Here is a 26,879-nt window from a genome sequence, read left to right on the forward strand (position 1 = left end):
AGCCATCTACTGAACTGAGGCAAGGAGGGGGTTTGGGGCTCTAAATACTCTTTAAATAGATATACAATTATTCCTTCTGTTTTTATCCCTACTTTCACACCCATTTTAAGAAATATTACCAATTCTTAAATACTTGAGGTCTTCTCCAGAATAACTAGGCTGCTTCTCAGCTTTTCTTATTGTGTGTTCAGGAACCCACTTTTCATATCTAGGGTTAGGGCCAGGGTGAGGGTATACATTTGGTATCCACCATGCAGACTCCCCCCACCCCAGATGGTTTTTTGATAATTACAGTATAGTACTGTGAATGTACTTTGTCTTCCTTATGATTTTCTTAATCATTTTCTTTTTTCTACCTTTACTGAAGGAATACACTATACAATATATAGCATACAAAATAGGTGTTAATCAACAGTTTATGTTATCAGTAAGGTTTTCTGTCAATAGTAGGCTACTGATAGTTAAACTTGGGGGCAGCCAAAATTTACATGCAGAATTATGACTGCAAGCAAGGATCAGTGTCCCTGATCCTCACATTTCCAAGGGTAAAGTGCATTTTATGTTTTATCTCTTTGTACAACTCCAAATACAGAAGTCACATAGTAGCAAAAGAATCAACAGCAAAAATCACGGGCTCCTTACTTTTTCTGGTGAGAGGTTGTGCGCCTGGTACAAAAGACAGCAATGACCACAACCACCACAATGGTGACAACGCCAACAGAAACAATGATGACCAGCAGCATGCTACTGTCCAGGGGAGAGGTGGGACTTCCATGTGGGCTGTTACTGCCTGGAGAGGGAAAACCGGTACATTTATTAGTGTTAGAGAATCCCCAAAATGTATACACTCAGGCGATGGACACTTCATGTGAACTTCTCTGTTAATACACCCATTGCTGTGCCATGGATGCAGGTGTCTCATGAAATCCAGAGAGCCAAGTTTCTGCACTATGTACAGTTCTTAACATAGTGCATAAATTTGTGTCATATAGGACCATTTGTAAATCATTTAAAAAGGCATTTAAAAAAATGTACATTCATAGAAAACTAAAGTTTTCCCCACCACGTAGATGTCTGAGATCACAAAAAACTACATGAAAAATATAGTCTGTTTTTACAAATACAGTCTTTAGAGAGTGAATTCTTTTATTCAGTTTCAGGAAAAGTAGGTCTGTACCTATGCATTAATTTGACAAATATTTACTGAGTAGTTACTATGTGCCAGGCATTGTTCTAGTTAGTAAGGATGCAATAGTGAACAAGAGAGATGTGGCTGCTGGGGTAAGGGCAGAAAGTAAACAAATAAGGAGTTATCAGTAATAAGTGCTGTGAAAAAAATAAAATGAGGGGATATGATACAGAGTGACTGGGTGGCTCTTTTAGATTGAATGGTTGGAAAAAGCTTCTCTGAGGAAATGGCATTGAGCTGAGATTTGAAGGACAAGAAAGATCCCACCATATAAAGATCTGGAGGATGAACATTCGAGAGAGAGGGAATAGCTAGTGGAAGGATCTGAAGGCAGGAGCAAGCCTTAGCATGTCCAAGGAAGAAGGAGGGGGCCAGTCTTGCTCAAGCAAGGAGACAGATGCAAAGTCACAGAGAAAGAAGTGAGTACAAAAAGACAGAGATGAGTGTGCAGAGGCGGGATCATTTAAGACCCTGAGGAAAGGTAGCTTTTCTTCCTGTTGCTATTCCTCACTGCTTACAGGATCAGGGCCAAACTCTGTGTCCAAGGTCCTTTGTAATCTAGCTCTATTCTAAGTCTTGTTCTTCTACTTTCTGGAACACACTGCTTTGCTTTCCACCTCACTAAAAAATTATTCATGCTCATATTATAAAATATGGGAAATCCCACCAAACAGCTCTGACTATTAAAGATATCTGAGATCTTGGGGCGCCTGGGTGGCTTAGTCGGTTAAGCGTCCGACTTTCGCTTAGGTCATGATCTCGCGGTTCGTGGGTTCGAGCCCCGCGTCGGGCTCTGTGCTGACTGCCAGCTCAGAGCCTGGAGCCTGTTTCAGTCTGTGACTCCCTCTCTCTCTGACCCTCCCCTGCTCCGCTGTCTCTCTCTCTCTCTCTCCTATAAATAAATAAAANAAAAAAAAAAAAAAAAAAAAAAAAAAAAAAAAAAAAAAAAAAAATAAAGATATCTGAGATCTTTCCTGCCAGTGGTTTTCTCTCTCCTACCTAACAGTCAGAACTGCACAATGATGGATGAGCTGCCTTACCAAGTAATGAGAGTTTAGTTTCTAGAAGTGCCTAAGAAGAGTCATTCTACCTGTCTGGAAGATTGTGGAAGAAATTCCTAACATGAAGTTACGGCCTGGGAATCTGTGTTTTTAGAAAAGTTCCTAAAGTGATTCTCAAATATACCCCTGGTTTATAAACTTAGGATCTAATTCAAACTTTATCTATTGTGGGAATCCTGTCCAGAACACGGCATTAGCTGTACCTTCCAACTTTTGATTATATGATTTTATAGGCTACATCTAAGCACAGTGATAGAAATCTGAGCTGATTTAGGAGAGCTTAAGGGCTTATTCTTCTACATTTGGTTCAATCATTTTTATTCTTCATCTGAGAGAAAGGTAAGCAAACAGACAACTTACACTGTAAATAATGGTGTTTAATAAAACAACATTTTTATATTTGGGAAAGACTATAGAGTTAGGGGCTAATAAAATGAGACCATATTGGGACTTTATACAAATAACTTTCATTAACAGCACTGCTGAGTTACGGGGTGGGGTATGTGGTGCGGCAGGCGGTGCGAATCAGAGGTGGGGGGCCCTGCGTGTGGAGGCTAGTAGGGGTGATGGGGGCAGCCCTTCCCTGTTCTCAACAGAGATGAATTCCTACTGAACTGCATTTGACCTCTAACTTCCAAGAGGGCCAAAAACTCCCAGGGAAGGTAGAATAAGAGTGAGCTGCCAGGGGAGCGTGTCCTGCTAGGGACATGATGACAGGTCATTTCTTAGGCCTCATCTGGACTACTGCGACAGCTTCTTAACCCCTCACTCGGACTTCATTATCTTAGCCCCTGACTCATTCTTCATTTATCAGAGTAATAACACTGATACTCAATAAATGGAGCCCCAGTGTCCCTGTGGTAGGAGGTATCTTACATGTGCTATGTACAGGATGAAGCGGGTCCCTGAGCTTTTGGCAGCCTGGCTCTAACCCACTACCTTCCCTATGTGAGACTGTCTACACTGTCTCTGGGCAGCATGACCCCCGGGGAGAGCCGGCTGTTTTCTGCTGCCATGCTTTCACACATGCGGTTATTCCTGAAATGTCCAACCCCCTCCTTGACATTTAGCCATCTTCCATGCAGCCTTTCATATCTGGGTCAGTCATCAGCTCTTCTATGAAGCTTTCCCTTTTCTCTGTCAGCTGGTTTGTTACTCATTCCTTTTGCTCCCATAGCCTGTTACATAGAACCTGAGCCTTTAAAAACATGTGTGAATGAATGAAAGTATAACTGAAAGAAAAGACAAGGAAGTAATTGCTTTTCTCATGTGAATGTTATATGTGGACAGCACATAAATGTAACACATGCATCGCAGGAGAAAAAATGAAAGAGTCCTAGAACTCAGCCTAGGACTCAGATTCCCACATCTGGTACAGCACCACACGCCTTTTAGGGTGCATGTGATAGTGGAAAAGGCACAATCAGACCTGGATTTTGGTTCTAGGACTTCCACAATTGGTGGGTGGATCCCAGCACTCATTTCACTCAGTCTCTTGAGGTATAAAATGGGAATGACATCTGTTCTCCCTGCTTCACAGTGTTATGAGAATCAAATGTGATTTCACATGTGAAAGCAACTTAAAACAGTGAAGTTCTATAGAGAAGTAGGTGTCATCATTCAAGTAATTAGAAGGTACCAGCTCTTAGACTGGCTAGGAAACCGGGAAGAATTTTTTAGAATTCCCATATTAAAAACAGTGCAGTAAGCAGTGGGGGGGATTCATGATTCTGAAGCACTTCTTTGGTTTGTTGTGTGTGATGGATAATCACATTAGAAGGTTTATTTCTGAAAGCAAGATTCGAATTCTTTTATAGAGCAGGCAGTGGGCAAATGAAGACTCATTTGTTTAGAATTAATCTTATTTTAAGTTGGGTATGTGGGGAAACAATTTTACGTATGGATCCTGTAATGAAGGATTTGCAGTAATTCAGCAACCATTTGCCAGAAAATGCCTCAAGTTAAACTCTACTAAATAAAAGGAAATAGGTAAGATGCCACAACCCACCACAAACAAGCTACAAAAGACTTATTGAGACTCAAGCAGAACCGTGTCATGCCCACAGGAGGCCCGAAGAGCCACAAGAGAGGCTTTACCACTCATCGGAGGTTTGTAGTCAGATCCTAGGTCTGGCAGCCGGCTTCCTTTCCCTGCAGACCCTGAGGCTGAAGGAGAAGAAATCATGTCAGTAAGGACCCAAGCCACTGGTGTGATGAGTCCACTCCACTTTTCTACAAAAAATATTTTCAGTCTACTCTGTCCATGAGAAAACAAAGTAGCACATAAACAACAGGGGAAAAAATAGGCTGTGCAAAGCAAACTAAGGTATATAGCTTTCTATGCAATGAGGCATCTGAAAGGCTGACACCCTTGTTCCATGGCTCTATCTAGTATGTAACCAGACTGCCACTTGCTGTTCATAAGGTGGGAATACACCCATTCCTCTCGCCCAGGAAACAGTTCCTGAAAGACTGCTCAGAGCACTTATGACAAAAGTAGCTTCTCTCAGAAAAGGAACAGAGGTACCAGTTGGGTTGACTTCTGCATCACAGAAGTGGGCTCTTCCAAAGGACCTGGCTATGTTGATTTGGCCTAGCAGGTGTCAGTAGTGTTTGGATTTTTTCCTTCAAATTATAGTTGCCTTTCCCAGTATAAAGTTGCCCTGAGCAGGAGGAGGAAAACAAATGGAGGTTCAACTCGGGTTCTCAGTTCCTGCTGAGCCATCTAAATTCCCAAGGATGAGAAAGTGAAGTCTCCCCTCTAGTTGCTAACCAAGGACACCGTTTCCTAATCCATTATCATGAAACACAATGACTGAGGCTGTCGACCTTAGGCTTGGGACCACCTCACAAACAGACTGCATAAAATACAAAAATCAGTTTTTTAATAAATCATATTCTTGGCCTTCGATTTTGTTCTTCACACTTATAGAAAAAGCTGCTTGAGTAAAGCAAATATAAGGAGTTCCTTCCCAATAAATCAAAGACATTCCTCAATTGAAGGTGTGGATTTCTCCTGAAGAAGTCTGAAAGAACTGCAAAGCCAAAGCTGCTCCTCATCGTTAATATAGCACACTGCCTGTGCTTGAATACTAGCCTTTCATGTACTTGACTTCTGGCAAGTTATTTATTATATTTTTGGGTCTCAGTGTCTTCATTGTAAAACAGTGATAATAATGGTTTCTACTTCATGAAATAGTATTGAGGATTAAATGAAAATTTAATCCTATAAAATATTTTGAATACTGCCTGATAACAGATGTTCAACAAATATTAACTACTATTATTACAATTATAATAAATCAATAATAAATATAATATAATAAAGGAAAGAATATAATCTTTCCTTTTGCAAAGGCAGAGCATGAAGCTTTAGAAAACATTTAAAAATGAATTATTTCTACAAATAAAGCTCGACTAGAAATGCATAAACTAGACGTGTTTCTATAACATATTATAGTTAATGTCAAGTACTTCTATAAATTACCAGCATCAGACTAAATGAAAAATTAAAATCTGAACATTTCCGTACATAATTCATTTAACAGAATAAATATCTAGATGAAAACAGTGTTTTCTATGTTTCCAGAAGCTCCAAACTCCCAAAGTAATGCAAGTTGTTGGGTATCCAAAAGAGCATTTTTAACTCAGAGTCCCTGATCCCTTTTCTGCTGTCCATACTTGTTACTTCATTCTGTTATTTCTGTTGCCATTATTCCTGCCAAATGACACACACCACAGGTCATGATTCCAGTTGTTCTTTTCTCTGTGATTAAGTCTAGTGGAGGGGATGACTTACTACTTGTAAGGCTCTTCAGATTTAGGTCTGCCTCTTTCTCAGGTAGCCCACCTATAAGCCCAACTATCCAGAGTATGTAACTATCCAGAGTATGTAATTAATTGCCAAAGAACACACTTTGCCAATAAACTGGTTGGTTGAGTTCCTGTATTTCCCAGCACTTTTTTTCTTTTACATATAACCTATGAACAAAAAATTCCAACGATTAACCAAACACCAAAAATAAACATGGGTAAGGAGTTTAAAGGCTGGAGCACACCTCCTTGTGGTGCATGTGAAGACTTGTACTGGCTCGAGTGGAGTGGAGGAAGGACAATGAGCACATCTGTAATCTGGGCACACAGTAAGGTTCTTCTTCTGTTCTCATGCTTACGTCAAAATGCCTACCATCATCAGGGTGCCTCACACATATATACAAACATGTATGCAGTTTCTCCAACATACAAAGAAAGACTGAGTGCAAACACATTTCCAAAGCCTGAAATATGTAACCTCAAGTTCTGACTCTTCCTTGCCATTCACCAAGATCTAAGACTTTTTATTTCTAAAAACTACCCTGAAATCTTGAAAGCAACCATCAGCTTTCCTTTCATTGCTCTTGGTACAGAAAATAGGGACCAACTTTAGTTGACTCCCCCAGAGATGAAAACCACAGTCCAGTTACCTCTCCACCATAGCAATTACAGTGGAAAAACCACGTGGACATATAATTTCAAGAATGGTGACATTGAGGCCTGTGCTTAAGTTTCCATTTTAAATTGTTTCATTTCTTTTGAAATTAGCAAGCATTATTTAAGGACAGAAATGGAGAAGAGCTCTGAATTAAGCTTAGGGTAACAGAATAAATAGTACTAGTTTTGTCGTGGATGGTCATACAATTCATTAGGATAGATTTTTTGTTGGGGGAGGGAAATAAGGTATTTGCTGAATTTGACTACAACTTTTCATTTAGAAATACTAATATAATCCTAGATACTACAAGTATGACAAACTGGTGTGTGGGTTCTCATCATGGCCCAAATGCCTATCATTGTTAGAGAATTTCAGTATCTTAGCACAAAGGACAAACTGACCCACACTTGAGGCCAATCTCTTACAGCTGCAGAATTCCATTTACTCGGCTGTTTTTGTCCCTATTTAGCTTCTAAGTAGACTCCCAGCTTTTCAGATACCCCAAGTGCCATAAGCATGGACTCAACTCTACTCTGGCCAATAAATATGTGTTTTTTAACACAAAGTACTGATTTTCAGGAAAAAAAAAGAAACAAAAACAACAAAAAGCTAGTAATAACAGGTCACAAAAGAGAGGAAAGGAAAGAGAGGCCATCTACTGATTTACCTTGATCATTAGGCATTTTATCAGAGGAGTCCGCTAACAGGCCAAGCACAGGGGAAGAAAAAACAAGAGCAAGGATCACAAGCTTTGAAGATGGGACAGGCAGAATTTTTAAAGGAAAAAAAAAAAAACCCCACAAACTTCCAAACAAATTGAATCTTGTTTTCAGTACTAACAGAAAAGAAATTTTAAGACTCAGTTCCCAGCTAAATTTTATTCCTAAATCTCACTTGGTTCAGTACTTTATTTTACTAGAATTTATCTAGAATTTTCTTCAAGCATCCCCCATTAGTGTCTTTCTCTCTACAAAGGTCCTTAAGCCTTTCAGGTTGAGAGCCTGCATGTGTTGAAAGGAAATTAACATGCTATTACTCTATCTGGTAATCAGAGAATCACATCTGATCTGACTGGTAAAAACTTTAGGATCACTACAATTCATTTGCCTCAAACAGCTTTGTAAGGGACATGGTTAGGCCAATAATCTAGGGAGCACGGATTTGGTGGTCAATGGGTGAGTGAAGGATCATTCTGAGATAAATGTTCACATTGTGGGTCATAAACTCATCATCAGGACTTCTTATATTCTCCACAGTCTCTATATGCTAAAGCGATAAGTGCAAGCATTGCCTCACTTAAGAGACATAGGATAAAACACTGTTTAGTGGAGTTTTACCTTTAGGTGTTCTGAATTGGACAGCTTCAGACATGGGCCCCATGCCTTTTGAGTTTCGGGCTTGGATTTTAAAGTAGTATGGTGTGTCAAGTGTTAACTCTTGTATCTGGTGAGTCAGCCTGTTTCCCACAACAGGCTCAATAACCCAGTCGTGTATCTCTGCATTCACATCCGTGCTGTAATATATGATGTAACCTGTTCAAAGGAGGAAATGAGAAAAGATATCTTATTCCTGATTTTTCTTTTGAGATCAGTAAGTCAATAAAGATGTATGTGATAGCATATACAAGTATAGAACCAGCTACTGATTACAGAGCAATGGTGGTGTGTCTGGGTGGCAGTCGGTTAAACGTCTGGGTCTTCATTTCAACTCAGGTCATGTTCTCACAGACCCCCCAGTCAGATCCACACTGACAGTGTGGAGCCTGCCTGGGATTCTCTCTCTCCGGCTCTCTGTCCCACTCCCGCTCAGACCTTTTTTCCCATCCTCTCTCAAAAAAAACTTTAAAAAACGGGGGCAAGGGTAAAATGCATTCAAAATGCTACACTAAACATAATATATAGAAAACCGCAATCTCAAGAGTATCAAGCTATAAGTTATCATCTGTATCGGCAGTTGAAGCAATAAAAGCAGTTGTATAACTATTATAAGATAATAATACAAGGCTAAGAACTCTTAGAAGGAAAACAACCTAATCACTTCAACATCTTAATATTTGAACAATGTACACATCAAGGATCTACACTTAAAGCACTTTTGAAAACAGACACTGATCTGAAGTGCTGTTTTAGCTTGCACCAACATGATTTCTCAGGAGAAAAACTCCCAGGAGATATGGGTGATACCTTTATTAAAGCTCTGCAGACTCGGAAGTGGGTGAAGTCCTAGTGAAACGTCACCTGATACTCCCACCAGGGGGCGCTCAGTCTCCACGTCTGAGACAAAAGATTCATGCCTACCTGATCTACACAGTGCAAAAATGCCAGCATCACTACTGGTTTTTAAAGACAAAATAAAATGTAATCCAAGTCAAGTCATGCTTCATTCTTTTAAGGAACAGGAAAATTAAAAAACAAGAAACAAAACAAGATAGCTCAGGGATTTATGGAAAGGGATTCTAACTGAAAGTGGAAGCAGGACAGCAGGTCTAAGGAGCAGTTCCCTTAGACCCCTTATTCATACACAGGAACACTCAAAAGCAAACCCCTGTTCCTCAGCATCTGTCTACACAGAGTGGAGCTTAATTAAGAGCTAAATCTCATCGGCCTTTCCTCCCTGATAAAGTTGAAGAAGGCATAGTGTCCTCTACTGTGGAGAGTTCTCTGGGAGTCCAAGTAAAAATCACAAGTCCCTTCAAAGGCACAGGCCATTCAAACTTCTAACTCTAGTGTTAAGAGCACAGGAAGCTGAGGTAGCAGGCCCGGTGACAAAAAATGAATTAAAAGTCTAATAGGCTTTTTGGGTCTTCAGGGTAAAAGACCGAATCTACCCTTACTGGGTATTACCCTGCAGAATCAGGCAGGGTCTTTGACGTCAAAACTGATCATCTAGTCAGACGCAGAGAAAAGCTTTTCTGATGAAAATAAACATGTCCATAAGGTCCCACTGTAGCCAGACTGTCTAATGTAACAACACCCATCAGACTTCCACCCAAAGTGAGTCAGAACAACCAACTGGCCATTCCTTTGTACCCTACTGTGAGCAAAAGCACCCTCTTCTTCCACTTTCAAGGATCATCATGATTCTCTGCATCTCATAAAATGACCAAGCCAGCCTTCAGACTCCCACTTCGCCCAACCACACAGCACTCTGTTGGGAAGCTTCTGCCAGGCAGGAACAGAGGCCAGACATACATTCAAAGGTGTCTTACCTGTAATTTTGCCATTGGCTTCTGAGGGAGGCTGCCAATTTACAATTATGGTCCTAGGTTTTCCCTCTTTACTCACAACTGTCACATCCTTGGGTGGAGAAGTAGGAACTACAAAATAACAAGACTTTCATTAGTTCTTGTCCACTTCAATTTAAGTCACCATTTCCTCAACCCTTTCCACTTCTAAGGCACAATAAGAGGTATAAGACAAAAAAGATGAAGCCTCCTGGCTTCAAAGGACTCAAAGTCTACCTGTAAATACCTCTAATCAAGAGAAGAATATGCCAAGTACCAAAGAGAAAATACCATACTGTGAGGATACAGAATTGTCATCTTGGCTGGGGGCTGAGGAGGGAAATCAAAAGACCTTTGTAGTTAGTTACCAAGTATCTACTATATGCCAGCCATTTTACAAATAGTATTTCACTTAATATGTATGGCAACTTGAAAGGCAATTGCTCCTACTCCTGCTTGACAGTCAGGGCATTGACAACGAAAAAAGCTAGGTAATTTGGCCAAGATGACATATTCCCCCTCAAATTTGGATGATTTTGTAGAATGTTTTCAAGTGTAAAATAAATTTCTCTTTCATTTATAGCTGACTCTCCAAACCAAATATAATGTTTTTTAATAGGGTTTTTACCCCTATTCCCTCAAAAAGTGAATGATTTACAAATTGAGGTTTTTATTTTAATTTTGCACTAAACACACACTGTCTACTATTTGAGGTTACTGTTCTGAAATGTAAAGTTGTCTATGAAACAGAAAAACCAATGGAATAAACACAATACTGCATTTCTTGTATTTCCATGTTATGGCTGATAACTATTAATGTACTAGTCGAGAAATGAGCAAATTAAGTATATCCTTCAATTTACTCTTCTCTACCTAAAATACTGGAATTCTCCTAGCATAAAATGGAAGGAAGCCTGGTGAAATGCAGACATCCTAAGGGATATGTAGTATCATTTATTAACTAATGGGTTGTAATTAAGCAAAAAGATATTCTTAAAACTAGCGAAGAAAGCAAACTCAGTGTCTATCTAAACTTTTGTGCACTGTTAATTCTAAGCTCTCCAAATTCAACTCTTTTTCTCTGTAGGAAGTCCAATCAACTGTGTAAAAGACAAAAAGGCGTTAGGGCCAGGCCCAGGCCGGAGAGGCTTAATAGTTCCATTTTTTTCATTATATATAGGAGAAAAAAGCCATAGGAGGCTATAGGAGACAGAGACTCCCAACGGTTACACATATCCACATGCTAGAAAAGTACAGAAGGCAGAAGGCAGGCCTACAAGTGAGCAAAAGGCAAATGGAATTTCAGACTTGGATAGCCTGCTTTTCCCTTAATTTGTTTAGGTGTCTTTTACCTTTCATGTTTACTTACAGACAAAACCCCTGAGGCTGTCCCACTGGGAGATTTACCAGATATTAACTGGTTTGTAAGAAGGCTGCTGGGGAAACTTTGTGGTTCCCTGGTACAGTTCTGAGGCTCCAGCAAGCATGGCGCTGGCAGCTTGGTGAAGGGCAGGTCACTTGTTTTTCTTTCTCTCAATTTAGCAGGAAAGGAGGATTAATGACAGTAATCCTCTACATCTATACAGTGCTTTATAATTGCCGTGTGTTTTCTCATCTGCTCATTTTACCCTTACAATAACCCTATAAGGTAGGAAAGGCAGATATTATTACCCCTCTTTTACAGATGGAAGAAACAGATGGAGAGGCTGGATGACTTACTTATGACTTACACAGTCAGTGTTTAGTTGATCTGGGATTGAACTAAAGTCCCTTGATTCCTACAATTTAGTGTACTTTGCATTGTATTATCCCATTATTTGCTAATGTTCTTGTTCAGTGATGAAGAAAACATAATTCAAACACTGAACTCCAGCTGTATCTACTTCCTATGTTCTATAAATGATTAATGCACACCCTCGATAATTTTCCTTGGGCAGCAGAAACAGGTGATGAGAAGTCTCAAACCTTGGGATGTGGCACAACATTTGCATGGACTTCCACTGGCTTTTGAGTCTTGGAAAGAGAAGAAATGCCATGTGATGTAAGATTCAGACAACACATACCAAATTCAAAGGTGGTCCCATGGGCTGTCATACTCCATGTGCTTGATCTTCGACCTTTGGTCACCATCACAGAGAATTCATACAGTGTATTTGCTTTTAAACCAGTCACCAAATAACTTAAAGTCGTTGCATTTGCATTCTGGAAGCATATGAATGAAGGACTTTAGAATTAGGAAACATCAAGAGTTGGCTTTTCTCACCCAGCGCAAATGTGCCAGTACCTTGTACTTGGTGTTTGCTGGGATGTTGGTTTTCCATCGGACTGTGTAGTACCGAGAATCGGTAATCTTCTGATGTTTGGGCAGTGAGTTGTCCGCCCATGTGATCCTTATGGTGTCATGACTCAGAATGGAAGCCTGAACTCCCACAGGTGGCATCATGGGAGTGGGATCTGGCACTGGAGTGTATGGAGCATTAATAACAAATAAATCAACTTCAGAAGTGTCTGGGCAGAAAGTAATTAAAAAAGGGAAGTGGCATTTTAACATAAACAAAAATAAAAGAAAAGGAAATGCAGGGTAACATATGGAATGAAAGATGAGAGATGGAGAAAGAGAAAGAGAATCTGGAGTTAATAGATAACCACCATTCATTAAAAAGAATTATTTCCACTTGTGTTCTTTCAGGAAAAATTTGCAGGAAAATGTCTAGGGAAATAATTCACAATATTCTCTACTGTATCTGTAGGTATATTAAAATTTGATAATCCAGTGATATTAATATAGTCATACTTTAATTTTTTTTAATTACTTGAAAATTCTACCACCTTTTTAAAAAGGACTGTGAAAAGATACAAACTGCTTGTAAAATCAAGGGTGTAATTTCAGAACAAGCAACACAAAGCTTATGATCTGCTTTGATATTTCCATGAATGTGGCTGAATTTGGGACATGGCTTATCAATGCATGTCAACAAACACGTAAGGGTCCTACTCTCAAACCTAAGTCCTGAAGGCCAGTCAATGGCAACTTAACCTGGCCTTAGTGTTAGGCTTATCTGATACCCACAGGGTCCAGCTGAGATCTACTGATGTCTTGGGTCTATAAGCAGTACAGCAGGATGGCATACTTCCAAATAAAGCAAAAGTAACTCTCAAGAGTATTACTCTCCCCGAGGAAAAGGTAAGCGGACACCATGCAGGAACATCTGCTGTACTTTCTCCAGTAGCGTCAGAAAACAACCCACCCAATGAATCCCAATCAGGTATGGGAAATGACATAGTAATGGGTCCAAGTGACAGCCTTTATGAACTTTAGAAATAAAGAGTTCTTATCTCATGGAAAGTCTATACTCATGTATGGCCTGTGCCACATGCAACAGACACCTTCTCTAAGCTCAGTGTCAAAATAGAGGATAGACCATGAACCCAGGGCGATACAGCTGGATCCATTGGGCTTTATCAACTCTTGGTCAGGTTTTCTAAGTATACACAGATTGATTTATTTTAAGCTAAGGTTTTAAAATGGGTTTCCCATATGGTTATGGAGACTAGCCCTTCCTGTATCTCAAAATCTGAAATGGCATGGACCTTGTTTATGAATAATGGCCAAACTAATGTTAACAGTCTCCATTTGTTCATTCTTACACAATGAGTACTAAAAATAACAGAGGAACAGCACACATTATAGTCAAGGGCTTTGTTCAAAGATCAGGACACAAACCAATTAGTTACAGAAGATGCACCTTCAGGTGCAAAAATCATTAGACTTCTTTGAGAAATTTTTTTTAATGTAATAACTCTTGGAAAAGATAATGAGGTTAAATGACTTAGGAACATTTTCTTGTATATTTTTAGCTAGAAGGCCATTATTTTTAAGTCACATAAGAGAAAATAATTTCAAAAAAAATTTCTATTATGGGCTAATTTAAGAAAGCAGCAAATCACTTATTTAAATATTCTTTTTCATCATAACATTTTTTTTTCCTTTCTGGAAAAAGAACTTATAAATTGCAATAACACAGGAAAATACAGGACAGAACTACCAAACATGTAGTAAGGATGCTGGTCTTGCAAGTAAAAGCACTCAAGAAAAAAAGGGACAGAGGTTATCTTTTTCAAAAGAACAATGTCAAATGTGCACTATTATACAAAGTAACCAGAAAATATAGCAGGCAATAGAGATTCACAGTTCTGGAAAACAAATGGAAAAGAGCATTTCTGAAAATGATAAATTCTTGGATTTTCAATACCTCTTAGAAAAATTTACAAGTCTTATATGTTTATTTATATAAGCTTTCTCATTCAGCTCTAAATTAGATGTTTTATTTATCTACAGAAATTTTACATTATATGTGTATTCTTTTATTACAAAAAATAATGAGTATTTTGGTCTCTTTTGTAATAAATGTACAGTCGAACAAATGGATAGTATGACTGACTTTATACTCTTTCTATAAATAAAGTTGATGAAAAGCAAAAAGTACTTCCCCAATCAACTCACGTGACTAGTAAAGGAAATGCTGGATTCATTGATCATACACATTTACTGCTACATTTAGTAACCCATATAATTCCTCCAGAGGTACAGAGATCCTTTCCTTTTTTTACTCCTTTTAGTTATAACTCACATGACCAAAAGATGAAAATCACTTTTAATTGTCTAACAACTATGCTTTCTAGAGCCCAACACATTAAAAACATTTGCTACATATCTACATAGACTTATTTGCATGACAGGACTATTAATATTTTCTAAAAAGAAAAAACCAGAAATTAACAGAAATTTCCCTGCTGAAAGCCCGTTTTCCTATATGAAGTCTATAGTGGCATATACTTTCCCTTCCACTGATAACTATGGGGCAGACCTTGTGCCAACATTCCACATTACCTGCTGGAAAAAGTGCTGAAGACCAGAGATGGACAGGATGGCTTACCTGTGTGAGGTCTGGTCACGGCACTCTCGTACAGGGGGATGCCTTCACCCACGTTGTTAAAGGCTTTCAGGGTTATCACGTAGTGAGAACTGGGATCTGAAGGAAAGAAACAAGTGAAAACACAGAGAAAAAATTCTCACTCCAGAATTTTAAAAAGCAAGGGTGAATATGCATGATCTTAAATGCAGAGGAAGTTAGGAAAGATTTTAAGAATTTTATGTGGGACTCTTCTGGGGTGTGAGGACATGTAGAGATGGCAGCATACACAGCACAGAAAAGTTGGCTGGGATCAACTTCCTGGAGGAGTTGGGCTGTGCCCAAATCCTCTCTTGGCTTCAACTAAAGCAATGGTTTAGTGACGTTACTGTATAGTGAGGGGCTCAGATGAGAATGAGTGCATAGGATTTTCATGTGTTGTAAGCCAACAGCTAGAGCTTAGAATGAGACCCCCTTCATTCTCAGAAAGGAGAACTGCGAATGGAACAGCCAAGCAAGTGGAGAAGTAGCAGAACTGTTAACTCAACAAGTGGGGCCTCCAAATCCAAGAACTGCCAAACCCCATCTAGGCCTCAGGGAGACTTCTTGGTTGGATAAGGCAGAGCCCCAGATTTCAACTGGCTTGGAGGTGATGCTGCAGGAAATGAAGCAGCGAAGAAATGCTCCCTCCAGGGATCATGTAAAATGCTGCTAGTGAGACCTGGGGGAAAGGGGGGTATAAAATAGTCATAGCAGCATTCGTTCTCCTGCTGGTAAACCAGGAAGGCTCTACTTCATCACATTCCCGATCTAGGCACGGTTTAGTCTTCATACTTCAAAATCCAGTTCCAGAAATGGGACTTGGACTCTACTGAGGTATTTCAAGGTAAGGGGCTGACCTACACCACTTCTGGTGAAGTTGGGCAATTTTCCAAGAGGCCACACCTCAAACAGCCTGCATTACTTCAAAAGCTTTAAAGAGCTGGTCTGCTTGGTGGCCACTCTCGAGCTACCAGTGGGACATATATAAAGGCACCTGGTCTTCCAGTGTCAGAAAGAAGTGATAACAAATGAAATCAACAAGACTTAATGCCTGATGGGTGAGGAAAAAGGAAAAGTTCTGGTTTGAGCAACATGGTAGATGGTGATGTCACTCACTAGGGTCAGAGACAGGCAGAGCAATCATGTACACATTTTCAAGGCCTGATTCCAGGCCCCCTTCAATTCCTACTCTTTTTTCCCCATGTGCTTAGTTTGGATGAGCACACACGTGTCATCAAATGCAAATACATATCTCCAGTCTAGACCTTTCTTCTAAACAGTGGACCTCTATGTCAGCTGTCTGCTTGGCATCCTCCACTTGGCATCTCCATCTCTCTCCCCGCTTCAGATCTGCTCCAGTGTTCTCTAGTTTGTAAATGGCACTAGGTATCCTGCTGCTCAAGTCAGAAACTAGGGAGTCATAAGACCTCTCTCTTTCTCCTCCCCTATATGCAAACAATCAAGTCTTGTTGATTCTGGCTACTTGCCTCTCACCACTCTGCCTTGTTCACCGTGCTCTATGCTCTTTATCGGCTATCTTTCAGTTCACTGAGCACTGTAAGCTCTCCTACCACTGGGCCTGAACATGTGCAGCTGTTCCGTGTGATGATGATACAGCCACCCTTCTCTGCCTGGACAATGCCTATTCCTCTAAGACGGCTCATCCCAGACTGGACTAGCCTTTCTGGTTAAAGGCTGTAGCACCTCATTTCTCTTCCTCAGCACTCTAAACAATTTCAATTATCTCAACACTGTATTATTTCTAATAATTGGAATGTCTGTTTAAGAGTTTGGGATATTATAGGTGTTCATTAAATATTAACCGTTTGAAACATTTGCAGAAGACACTGACTTTAGTTTGGGTTAAATTATGATAGAATGGGATATATCCCGGTGCAAATACATAGTTAGCAGAAGTTTACATTGACTGGAGGCTCAGGAGAGAGCTCTAGGTTGATTACTGAATTCCTTTTTTTTTTTTTAATTTTTTTGGTTTTATTTAATTTTAAGACAGAGAGAGACAGAGCATGAGGCAGAGAGAGAGAGGGAGACACAGAATCTGAAACAGGCTCCAGGCTCTGAGCTGTCAGCACAGAACCCTACGCGGGGCTCGAACCCTCGAACTGTGAGATTATGACCTGAGCCGAAGTCAGACGCTTAACCGACTGAGCTACCCAGGCGCCCCGATTAATGAATTTTTAAATGTACTTTTCCACTTCTGACTTTTTTCTTTTGTTCAACATTACATGCATCTTTGATCTATCTGTGTTGATAAACGTAGCTCAAGCTTATTTTACTTTATGCTAAATTAAATGTTTTTGCTACTTCTCAATGTCCACTTTCTTTTCTCATAAAGTCTGTTTCTTCTTCAGCACATGTGCTGCTCCTTCTCATCTCATTTTCAAACACAATCATGTCTTTCAAGTACAGGCCAAGCTTCTTCCTTGACTGCTCCACTGCTACCTTAACGAGCTCTCCCTTCTCTGAACATACTTTACATCAACTCATTTCATTGTTTGTGTTTTCCTATTAGACTGAAAGTACATGAAGGTCAAGGACTATGTATTGCAGAGGATCTTCATTTTAGTAGTTTCATAAAGGAAATACCACAGAGACATTTTTATCCTACCAGCAAAGCTTTTCATTTGCTTTCCTACAAGTGCCTTATGAGACTGTTCACATGGGGCATACTTCCTAGGTTAGCTACGCCTGTTTCTTCTTAAAAGGAAAAAGAGAAATAATGTGTTTGAAATAAAGCATTAAATTGCTGCTTATTTTCTACCAGAAAAGATGAAGGTAATTCATTTGTTAAGCACATAAAGTCGCTCTTAGGAAAGATATTTACAAAGAAATGATTTGAATAAAAAAGTTGGTCAGGGCAGACTGTGAATTTAAAGAGAAGTCTTTCAAAGGAAGATCTCTATAATGATAACCTAATTTGGAAAAGTAATTACATCTACCAAAATCAATTCATTTTCTATTATAAAGTATTACTATTTCTCAAAAATGTTTTTGCTTTCTAAATCAACTTTAAGGTATAATTAGCATACAATAAAATGTACCCACTGAAGTGTACAGTTTGACTTTTGACAAATACATATACCTGCCTGTATGATCAGTACCACAATCTAGACCGAGTATTTTCAACACTGCCAATAGTTCCTTTGTGTCCCCTGCAGTCAACTCCTATCACCCCTGTCTCCTCTGGCAACTACCGATCCTGCTTTGTGCCTATAGATAAATGTTGCCAAATCTACAATTTCATAGAAAAGCAGTAATGGTATTTGTGTTTGGCTTCTCTTGCTCAGCATAATGTTGTGAGATTCATTATGTTGATGTGTCAACAGCTTATCCCTTTCAATTGCCGAGGATTCTGTTGTACAGACACAAGTTACCATTTACCCGTTTATCCCTTTTAGATTATAAAACCATCATGAACATATCTGTATGATACTTGGTGTAGATATGTATTTTACTCCTCTTGGCTAACTGTCTAAGTGGGAATATTGGGTCGTATGGTCAACTTTTTAAGAAACCTACTAACTGTTTCAAGTGGCTGTAACATCAGATGTCCCCCCAGCAAGTGTAAGAGTTCCAGCTCTGATGAACTTTGCTGATATCTGATGAGACATTTTAGCAACTGCAGAGAATGTGAGTGGTATTTTGTTGTGGTTTTACTTGCATTTCTCTGATGATTAGTGACGCTGAGAAACTTTTCATGTGATGACTGTCCACTCAAATATCTTTTGTATACTGTCCATCCAAATCTTTTGCCTAATCTTTTATTAAGTTGTAAGAGTTTTTATGTTTTCTGGACTCCAATTCTTTGCCAGATATTTGAATGATGAGTATTTTCTCCTAGTCTGTGGCTCATCTTTTCATTTTATTGGTGTCTTTCCAAAAGATGAAAATTTAAATTTCAATGAAATGTAATAGATTCTTTTAATTTTTTAACTTATGCTTTTTTATATCTTGAGAGTTCCTTGTCTACCTCAAAGTCATGAAAGTTTTTCCCTGTCTTTTCCTAGAAGTCTTATAGTTTTACCTCTTGCATTTAGATCTGTTTTTGTGTATGGTGTGAGATAAAGGCCAAGGAAAGTTCCTTTTCTTTCTCATACAGATATCTAATTACTCCCACCCTTTTGTTGAAAATACTACCCTCTCCCTACTAAGTTATCTCAGTGTGTTTGTAAAAAAAAATAAATAAAATAACTCTATCAATCAAAAAATTGTTTAACTCTATCTATCTACCTACCTACCTACGTACCTATTTCTGGACTCCATTCTACTGATCTATATAACACCTACCTTTGTACTAATACCACCACAATGTCTCCATTACTGTTGCTTTATAATAAGTACTGAAATCAGGCAGTGTGGGTCTTTAAAAAGCATTTGAATAAATGTTGAAAAGATCACACCTGATTCTTCATTTTAAAAAATGTTTCGCTATTCTAGTTTTTTTGATTTTTTAGAATTAAGTTTATCAATTTCTATTAAAAAGTCTGCTAAGATTTTACTTGGAACAGTACTGGAGAGAACTGTCATTTTAATAATATCATCTTCCTTTAATAATATTATCCAATTTATAAGGGTACTTCTATTTATTTAAGTCATCTTTAATTTCAGCAATAATTTTCCAATTTCCAAGACAGACCTTGTACATATTTTTACTTTTTAGTTAAAAAAATCTCTTTAATGTTTATTTTTTTCTGAGAGAGAGAGCACAAGCAGGGGAGGGACAGAGAGGGAGACACAGAATCCGATGCAGGCTCCAGGCTCTGAGCTGTTAGCACAGAGTCCGACGTGGGGCTTGAACCCATGAATTGTGAGATCATGACCTGAGCTGAAGCTGGACACTTAACCGACTGAGTTACTCAGGCACCACACCTTGTACATATGTTTAAGGTTTATCGCTAAGTATTTCATATTTTTTGATGCTATGTAAGTAGTATTGTTATTTTAATTCCAACTTCTGTTTATTGTGAGTACATGGGAACACAACTATTTTTTTAAAGTTTTTAATATTTTATTTATTTTTGAGAGAGAGAGAGAGAGAGACAGTGTGAGCAGGGGAGGGTCAGAGAGAGAGGGAGATACAGAATCTAAAGACAGGCTCCAGGCTCTGAGTTAGCTGTCAGCACAGAGCCCGACGCGGGGCTCGAAGCCACGCACTGTGAGATCATACCTGAGGTGAAGTTGGACACTTAACTGACTGAGCCACCCAGACGCCCCGGAACACAACTATTTTTGTATCTCAATTTTGTCTCTCATGATTTTGTTAACCTCACTTAATAGCTTTTGTAAATTCCTCAGGATTTTCTACCCTGATAACCAAGAGTATGTACAGTGAAGATAATGGTTTCTAAATATTTTCCATGAAAAACACTGGTGTTCCTTGGAGAAATGACTGATTCAAGGGCTAAGGGCAGGGAATACTTTACTGGGTCAACAAGGAAGAAAGTACTCAAAGAAAGCTGGAAGATGTCAAATAGAAGAACCAGTTATAAAGAGACTTCCACTGGCCATTCTTTCACTAAGGAAGAAAAGGAAAGCTCTTCTTTATCAAAGAATGCTGATAAATGTAGGAGAAATAATAGAGTTAGAACTTCACTTGGGAAACACCACCATAGTACCTATTAATAAAACGCCAAAACGAGTGAAAGTTTGATGAAAAACAAGATATTTACAAAGACTCAAGGTATCTCCCCCACAAGGTATTTACTAATTATGAAGGAAAAAACCCAATAACTTTATGTTGGAAAAATGTGGCAGATACCATTTGAACCAAGTGATTAAGGTTAACATCACCTAGCAACAGCCTTTCGTGTGCTTTCTGTTGTGATGCACTCATACGAATACAATGTATGGATGCCATTCCTTCCAAAAATGTGTGAGCTGTAGTGGGGAAATATTAGACAAAGCTGAGACATTCTACAAAATATAAATGGTCTATACTTATCAAAATATCACAGTCATAAAATTTAAGAAAAAACCAAGGTACTGCTCTATATCAGAGAAAACGAATGAGACATGATAACTAAATGCAGTAAGTAATCCTGGACCAGAAAACAATGCTTTTCTTTTGTTATAGAGGACATTAACGAGACAACTAGTAAAATATAAATAAAGTCTATAGATATTGTCTCAGTGTGATTTGCTGACTTTCATAAATGTACTGTGGTTATACTGGAAAATGCCCTCACTTTTTAGGAAACTCACATTAAAGTGTCAGAGGGTAGAGGGTATCGCATGTGTAACTTATTCTCAAATGTTTCAGAGAAAAAATATGTACGTATAGGAAGATAAAGCACATGTGGTAAAATGTTAACCTTTGGGGTCTCTTGGTGATGGATTTATAGGAATTCTTTGTAGTATTTTTAAAAGTTTTCTGTAAAAATAAAATTATCATACAATAAAAAGTTAAGGGGCACCTGGGTGGCTCAGTTGGTAGAGCGTCCAACCCTCTTGATTTCAGCTCAGGTCATGATCCCAGGATTGTGGGATCAAGCCCCATGTCAGGCTCTGTGCTGAACACGGAGCCAGCTTAAGATTCAATCTCTCTCTCTCTTCCCCTCTGCTCTTCTCCTCCATCTCACTCTCTCTCTCTCTCAAGTAAAAATTTAAAAAAAATGTTTAAAAAAGTTAAAAAGAAGAACTCCCATGTGCAATGACCTCCTCTACTCAGCATACATACCCAGATTTTCGATGGTGTAATAGCGCTGTTTGTAGTCCACTTTGATGGTCTGGGCATGAGGGCTGCCAATGCCATAACCAATGGCATAACCTCTGACCACAATATTCTGATTCTCTGGAGGAGTCCAGCTTACTACAATGCTAGTGACAAGTGGCCGGACATGAAGAGAACTAGGCACTTCAGGAACACGGGTTTCTGGGAAGGAAAGTAGAAAAAACAAGAATTTAGAATATTACACCATCCTTGGGGCATGGTGTTTAGCCTCCTGTCACATTATTTGGAGCTAAGACTTTTCCATACAGCCAAGAATTCACAGGGAATCTCTATATACAGTGAAGTATGGCCTGTGGTTTTACTATATTCTAAGAAGAAAACAAAACCCAAACAGCCTGAAATAAAAGAAAATGCAATATTAATTTGGAGGGGAAGGCAAAGGAACATAAGAACCTCTGCCCAATGGGGAAAAACAAACTGCCTTTCAGTAACTACTCTTTCCTCTTGGTACATCTGAGTCCCAGACTCAACTAGGTGGAATGAGAAAGGCATAACACCAACTAATTAGAAGACTGTTGTCAACAGATGATCAAGTATCACATTACAGCAGCTGTATCAATTATTTACTCCCCTAAGTAATATAAGTCAGAAAACAGGAAACTTTAGAACTACATATTGATTTAAACGATGGGAGACTAAGAGCTTAAAAAAAGTAGCAATTTATAGAATCTTTCAAATCCATTGCCTCAAGGCATAACTTGCTATATAAGTTTATGAAGGTAGTCACTGAACAGAGATGAGAAAAAGGGCAAGGTGTCCCGGACTAAGGGAAAGGGGGAACCGTAGCTGAAAAAGGTGGGATTGATGTGGCCCAGTGTTAAATTTTAGATCATCCATCTACTCAGTGGTCTTGATAAAAAACTAGACTTAAAGCACCTCTACAATTTTATTTGTTCTAGTTCTGCTTAATGGGACAGGTCTCTAAAAGACACTGGCAAAAAAAGGCATTCTAGGAGACTTGCGGCATTACAGCAAGGACAGAAGTGTAATATATTAAAGTTCACAGATCTAAGCCACATACACCCCCAAATCTGTGGCTGTCCAGTTTAACTAATTTAACTACAGTTAGTTAGCACCTAGCTTCTGCCACTCCTGTTGATGTTGTTCTTACCATCTAAGTCACTTTCAAAAGTTTCAGCAGACAGCCAGTCAGTAGCCGGGCCTGTTCCATTGATGGTTAGAGCAGCCACTCGGAAATTATACTCAGTTCCTCGTTCAAGACCTGAGACCCAAACGAAGGGTGGGGGGGGGGGGGGGGGAAGGACAAGTTGAAACAGAGCTAGAAACAAAAGATGAACAACTTGTCATTAAGCAAGTATCCCATCCACCAACTCGGTACAAAGCTACTGTCTTGATAACGTTTCAGTTAAAGTTAACACAGCACAAGCAATACATCCGCACAGCACAGAGGAGCTCGCCCACATCTCCAGTAGAGGCTGAAGCCCACACAATCAAGAGGAAAACCAATGAATGAAGATCCCAGGAGTTTACAGACTCCCTCTGATTTTAAGAGCTTGAAGGCCCCTCAGGGATCATTTAATGTAATCTTTTCACTTTGTTACTAAGGCATCTTAGGTCAAAAAGAGGTAGAGGATAATAAAGAATCATAACAGAGGAACAAAGCCAGTTGGTCTCAGAAGATACCCAAGACCAGAAAATAATTCAGAGGTGTAACTCCTGCTGAAATATCTCACCTCTGTTCTCTGAGTCATCCCATAAGAAGAGTAGAACAATGTGAAACACCAAAAAGCCAGGAAATCTTTTTCACAACAGCCTATATGCCCATAAGCCTAAGAATAAACCCTTTCTATTATGCAATTTTTCATAATGACTACCAGTAATAAATTTGCCAATGTACTGAACGCAACAAAAGCCCACATGTAAAAGTCTACCCTACAAAATAGGGCAATAGCCAGTAATATGGTCAGTTATTCATATTATTTACACATCTATTTTTCTTTCTTTTTATTCTGTTAAAACACATAACATAAAATTTACCATCTTAACTATTTTTCAGTGTACAGCTCACATGTATACATCTTTAGAGCACTTAAATACTAAGTACTGCATTAGATCTCATAAGGTTATGAGAAATGATCTTACGTGCCCATACCGAAATATTAGCTTCTTTGGCCAGCAGCTAGTACAGACGCTCTGATGAGGGAACCTGAGAGGGAGAACGTGGCCAGGCTGCAGGACGGCTCAGGTAAACAAACCTGTCCCGTGTGAGAGGAGGGATGGGAGTTTCTGTTCTCAGCAGGCCCACCCTGACGCTTTTACCCATAAGGAAGCAACAAGCAAGGCAGGGGGAGAAGTAAAATGATTGGGCCCAAGTCAGTTCACCTGTCGCCTCCCTGCATACACTGAACCCCAAAGTGCCAGAGAGGGGTGTGCATGTGTTTGTAACTGTTAACAAATAATATGGACTACTCGCAAACATGGCTTAACTGAGGTCCTAAAAGAATTCAACCAATCAGATTATCATTCCCTCTCCCTTGATGAGAGAATGTTAGGAGAGCAAGGGAGAGAGAGTGCTCACACACGCATGAGCAAGAGACATGTGTGTAAAGAGAATGAGCTCCTCTCCCTGCAAGTAACCTCCAGACTTCACAGACTAAACCCAAGGCCCACACCTCATGTCACAAAGACATGGCAGAATGTGTTACGTACTGTAGTAGCACAAAATGAAGAAACAGCAATTACTTCTGGCTAACACTCAGTCTTATCTGTGGTTTAATACAGGATCCTGGTAATCCACATTGCTCTCTAATACTTAGTAAGCTTCAAGTTAATGCTTCAAGAGAGCACAGACGTTCATTTTTGCTCCCCATTGTGTATCTACTGCCAGTACATATGAACAAAAGTTCAGTATACTCCATTAAACAAATGAATCTACATATGATCTTAAAATCCAAGAATTTTCTCGATAAAGAAAAAGCTATTTTTACCATGAAGGTGAGTACTTGGCTAACACATCAAATGTTTCACTGAGAAAATGAATAGTCTCCTCATGGTCCAGGACTACACTCTGTTTTTATATTCGTAATAGGAACAGTACCTGCTACACAGTAAATACCACTAAATATTCAAAACTAAGGCCTTACAGATGGGAAATGTTATCTATATTTGGTATAATATCAGAAACTTAAAAAATTTTTTCAAATGTTTATTTTTGAAATAGAGAGGGAGGGAGAGAGAGCGAGTGAGCATGAAAGGGGGAGGAGCAGAGAGAGAGCAAGACACAGAATCCGAAGGAAGCTGAGCTGACAGCTCACAGCTGTCAGCCCCAGCTGACACGGGGCTCTAACTTACAAACCATGAGATCACGACCTGAGCTGAAGTCAGATGCTCAGCTGACTGAGCCCCCCAGGAACCCCCAGAAACTGAGAACACCTGAGATGCTCCTTTGGTGAGATGTCTCAGCAACACTACTCCAACCATGTTTACTCGCTGCAGCTTACAGCTGTGGGGTTCCTGTGAATAAACTGAAAGACTGAAAGCTCCCCTAGGAGACAAACATTTACCTATTTTGAAAGAAGTCAATCCCACCTGTGAGGGGAGGAGTAAGGAGAAAAGCTTGCTGGATTACCAGAACACAAGTTTCCACTGCCAGAGACACACTTACTTGTTAGAAACTCCTAGCATTACACTTTCCGACCCCATATCCTGGTTCTGCCAAGAATGTGGCCTCTGGGGCACAGGAAAGTGGTTGATGTCAAGCTTCTCTCCCCAGGAGAAGGGAAATTGAGAGCTCCCCAAGGGTGATGAAACTAATTCTCAGGGCTTAGATAACAGTGACAATATCTCCAATTCTTGCAGTTCTCTTCTACTAGCTCTGCTGGGAAGGCCAAAATGGCTTCTTAGGGGCATCAATCCCTATTCTTTGTAAGCACAGTCCCAATATCCAAAGAGCAAAAAGCACCTCATGCATCTCTTCATGCTTCTCTTGCAAAGCCAATTGGCCCTGGCTGAGCCCACTCTACTCCCCTACCTGAGGAAAGAGGGAGACATTCTGTCATCTGTAGAGGGAGTCCATATTAGAGATGCAAGAGAGTCCATTTTTACCAATTATGCCACTTGCTCTGCTGCACAAAAAGGGAAAACTGCACAAAAGGAGCTATCCCTGACAGCATTTTCTAAAACTATCATGTAGCAAGTAGCAGCAGAATGAGTACTGCACTGCTATAGCTATTCACAACTGTTGCTTCAGGCCACATATCCACGAGTGATGTCAGTGTGATTAGACCTCTGCCAACAGCTGGACGAGCAGATACTTGGCCTAGATAGCTTTGTTTTCCCTTCTTTTGAGATTATAAAAGACCAATACAGACTTAGGATGGTCTGGCTTACTATTTTTTGACTTTGCAATGATACAAAAGTGATACGCATGCAGTAGAAACTGTGCTTTGAATTCTGAATTGTGATCTTTTCCCCGGGCTGGTGATATGAGGCACAGTTGTCTCCTGTGAGGCTGGGCAGGGGCAGTGGCAGCTCCCAGTCAGCCTTGTGATCAGGAGGGTAAATAACTGATATACTTACAAAGTTGTTCTTCACTCTCAGTACAGTATTCAATAGAGCACATGAGATATCCAACATTTTGTTACAATATGGGTTTCACGTCAGATGGTTTGGCCCAACCGTAGGCTGACGTAAGTGTTCTGGGCATGCTCAGGGAAGACTAGGCTAAGCTATGAGGTTTGCTAGGTTAGGCGTATTAAACGCATTTTTTGAGTTAGGACATTTTCAAATTTTGATGGGTTTACTGGGACATAACCCCACTGTAAGTTTAGGAAGATCTGTATATATCTATATATTCAAAAAAGAAAATGTGGAGAATACAGAAAACCAGAGTAAAGAAATAAAACTCAAACACAATTTCAACACTAAGATGGCAGAACCAGTAAGACTGTTTTCCATTAACCTGATTATCAGGTCAGAAGTAGACTGAACCACCACAAATTCTTCTGCACTATTTTCAGTTTAAGTCACCAGCTTGGAGTGGTCATTAGACTACCATAATTCAACGCCTGAGGAAGACGCTGTCTCCTAACTTCTGCCCGTGTGCAGGGCAGCTTACCTTCAATCAGCTGAGAGAGCTGTGTTCCAGATACCAAGGTCTCAGTGACATCGCTCTTTCGGGAGGCCTTTCGGTAGCGAATTTTGTAGCCAGTGATCTGACCATTCTGTGTGGCTGGAGGAGGTGGCTGCCAGTGAATCACAATGCTCTGG

At 39.6% G+C, this 26,879-nt stretch overlaps 1 protein-coding gene across 3 annotated transcripts in view; it reads right to left on the reverse strand.

The window, feature by feature from the left end:
* NEO1 (neogenin 1) overlaps positions 1-26,879 on the reverse strand; it is a 242,688-nt gene that overhangs the window by 22,525 nt on the left and 193,284 nt on the right. For 2 of the 3 annotated variants that reach the window (XM_039237865.1, XM_039237863.1), the window contains exons 13-22: positions 26,728-26,875; positions 22,762-22,872; positions 21,597-21,791; positions 14,882-14,977; positions 12,229-12,452; positions 12,008-12,146; positions 9,930-10,037; positions 8,059-8,253; positions 4,348-4,416; positions 643-790 (exon numbers count right to left, since the gene is read on the reverse strand). In XM_039237865.1, the coding sequence (XP_039093796.1) occupies positions 643-790; positions 4,348-4,416; positions 8,059-8,253; positions 9,930-10,037; positions 12,008-12,146; positions 12,229-12,452; positions 14,882-14,977; positions 21,597-21,791; positions 22,762-22,872; positions 26,728-26,875 (1,433 nt within the window). The remainder of the gene's footprint in view (positions 1-642; positions 791-4,347; positions 4,417-8,058; positions 8,254-9,929; positions 10,038-12,007; positions 12,147-12,228; positions 12,453-14,881; positions 14,978-21,596; positions 21,792-22,761; positions 22,873-26,727; positions 26,876-26,879) is intronic. The other variant, XM_039237864.1, reaches the window with a different exon arrangement.

Source organism: Hyaena hyaena, unplaced genomic scaffold (genome assembly GCF_003009895.1).
Source record: "Hyaena hyaena isolate Hyena2069 unplaced genomic scaffold, ASM300989v1 scaffold_130, whole genome shotgun sequence".
In the NCBI taxonomy this organism is placed as follows: Eukaryota; Metazoa; Chordata; class Mammalia; order Carnivora; family Hyaenidae; genus Hyaena; species Hyaena hyaena.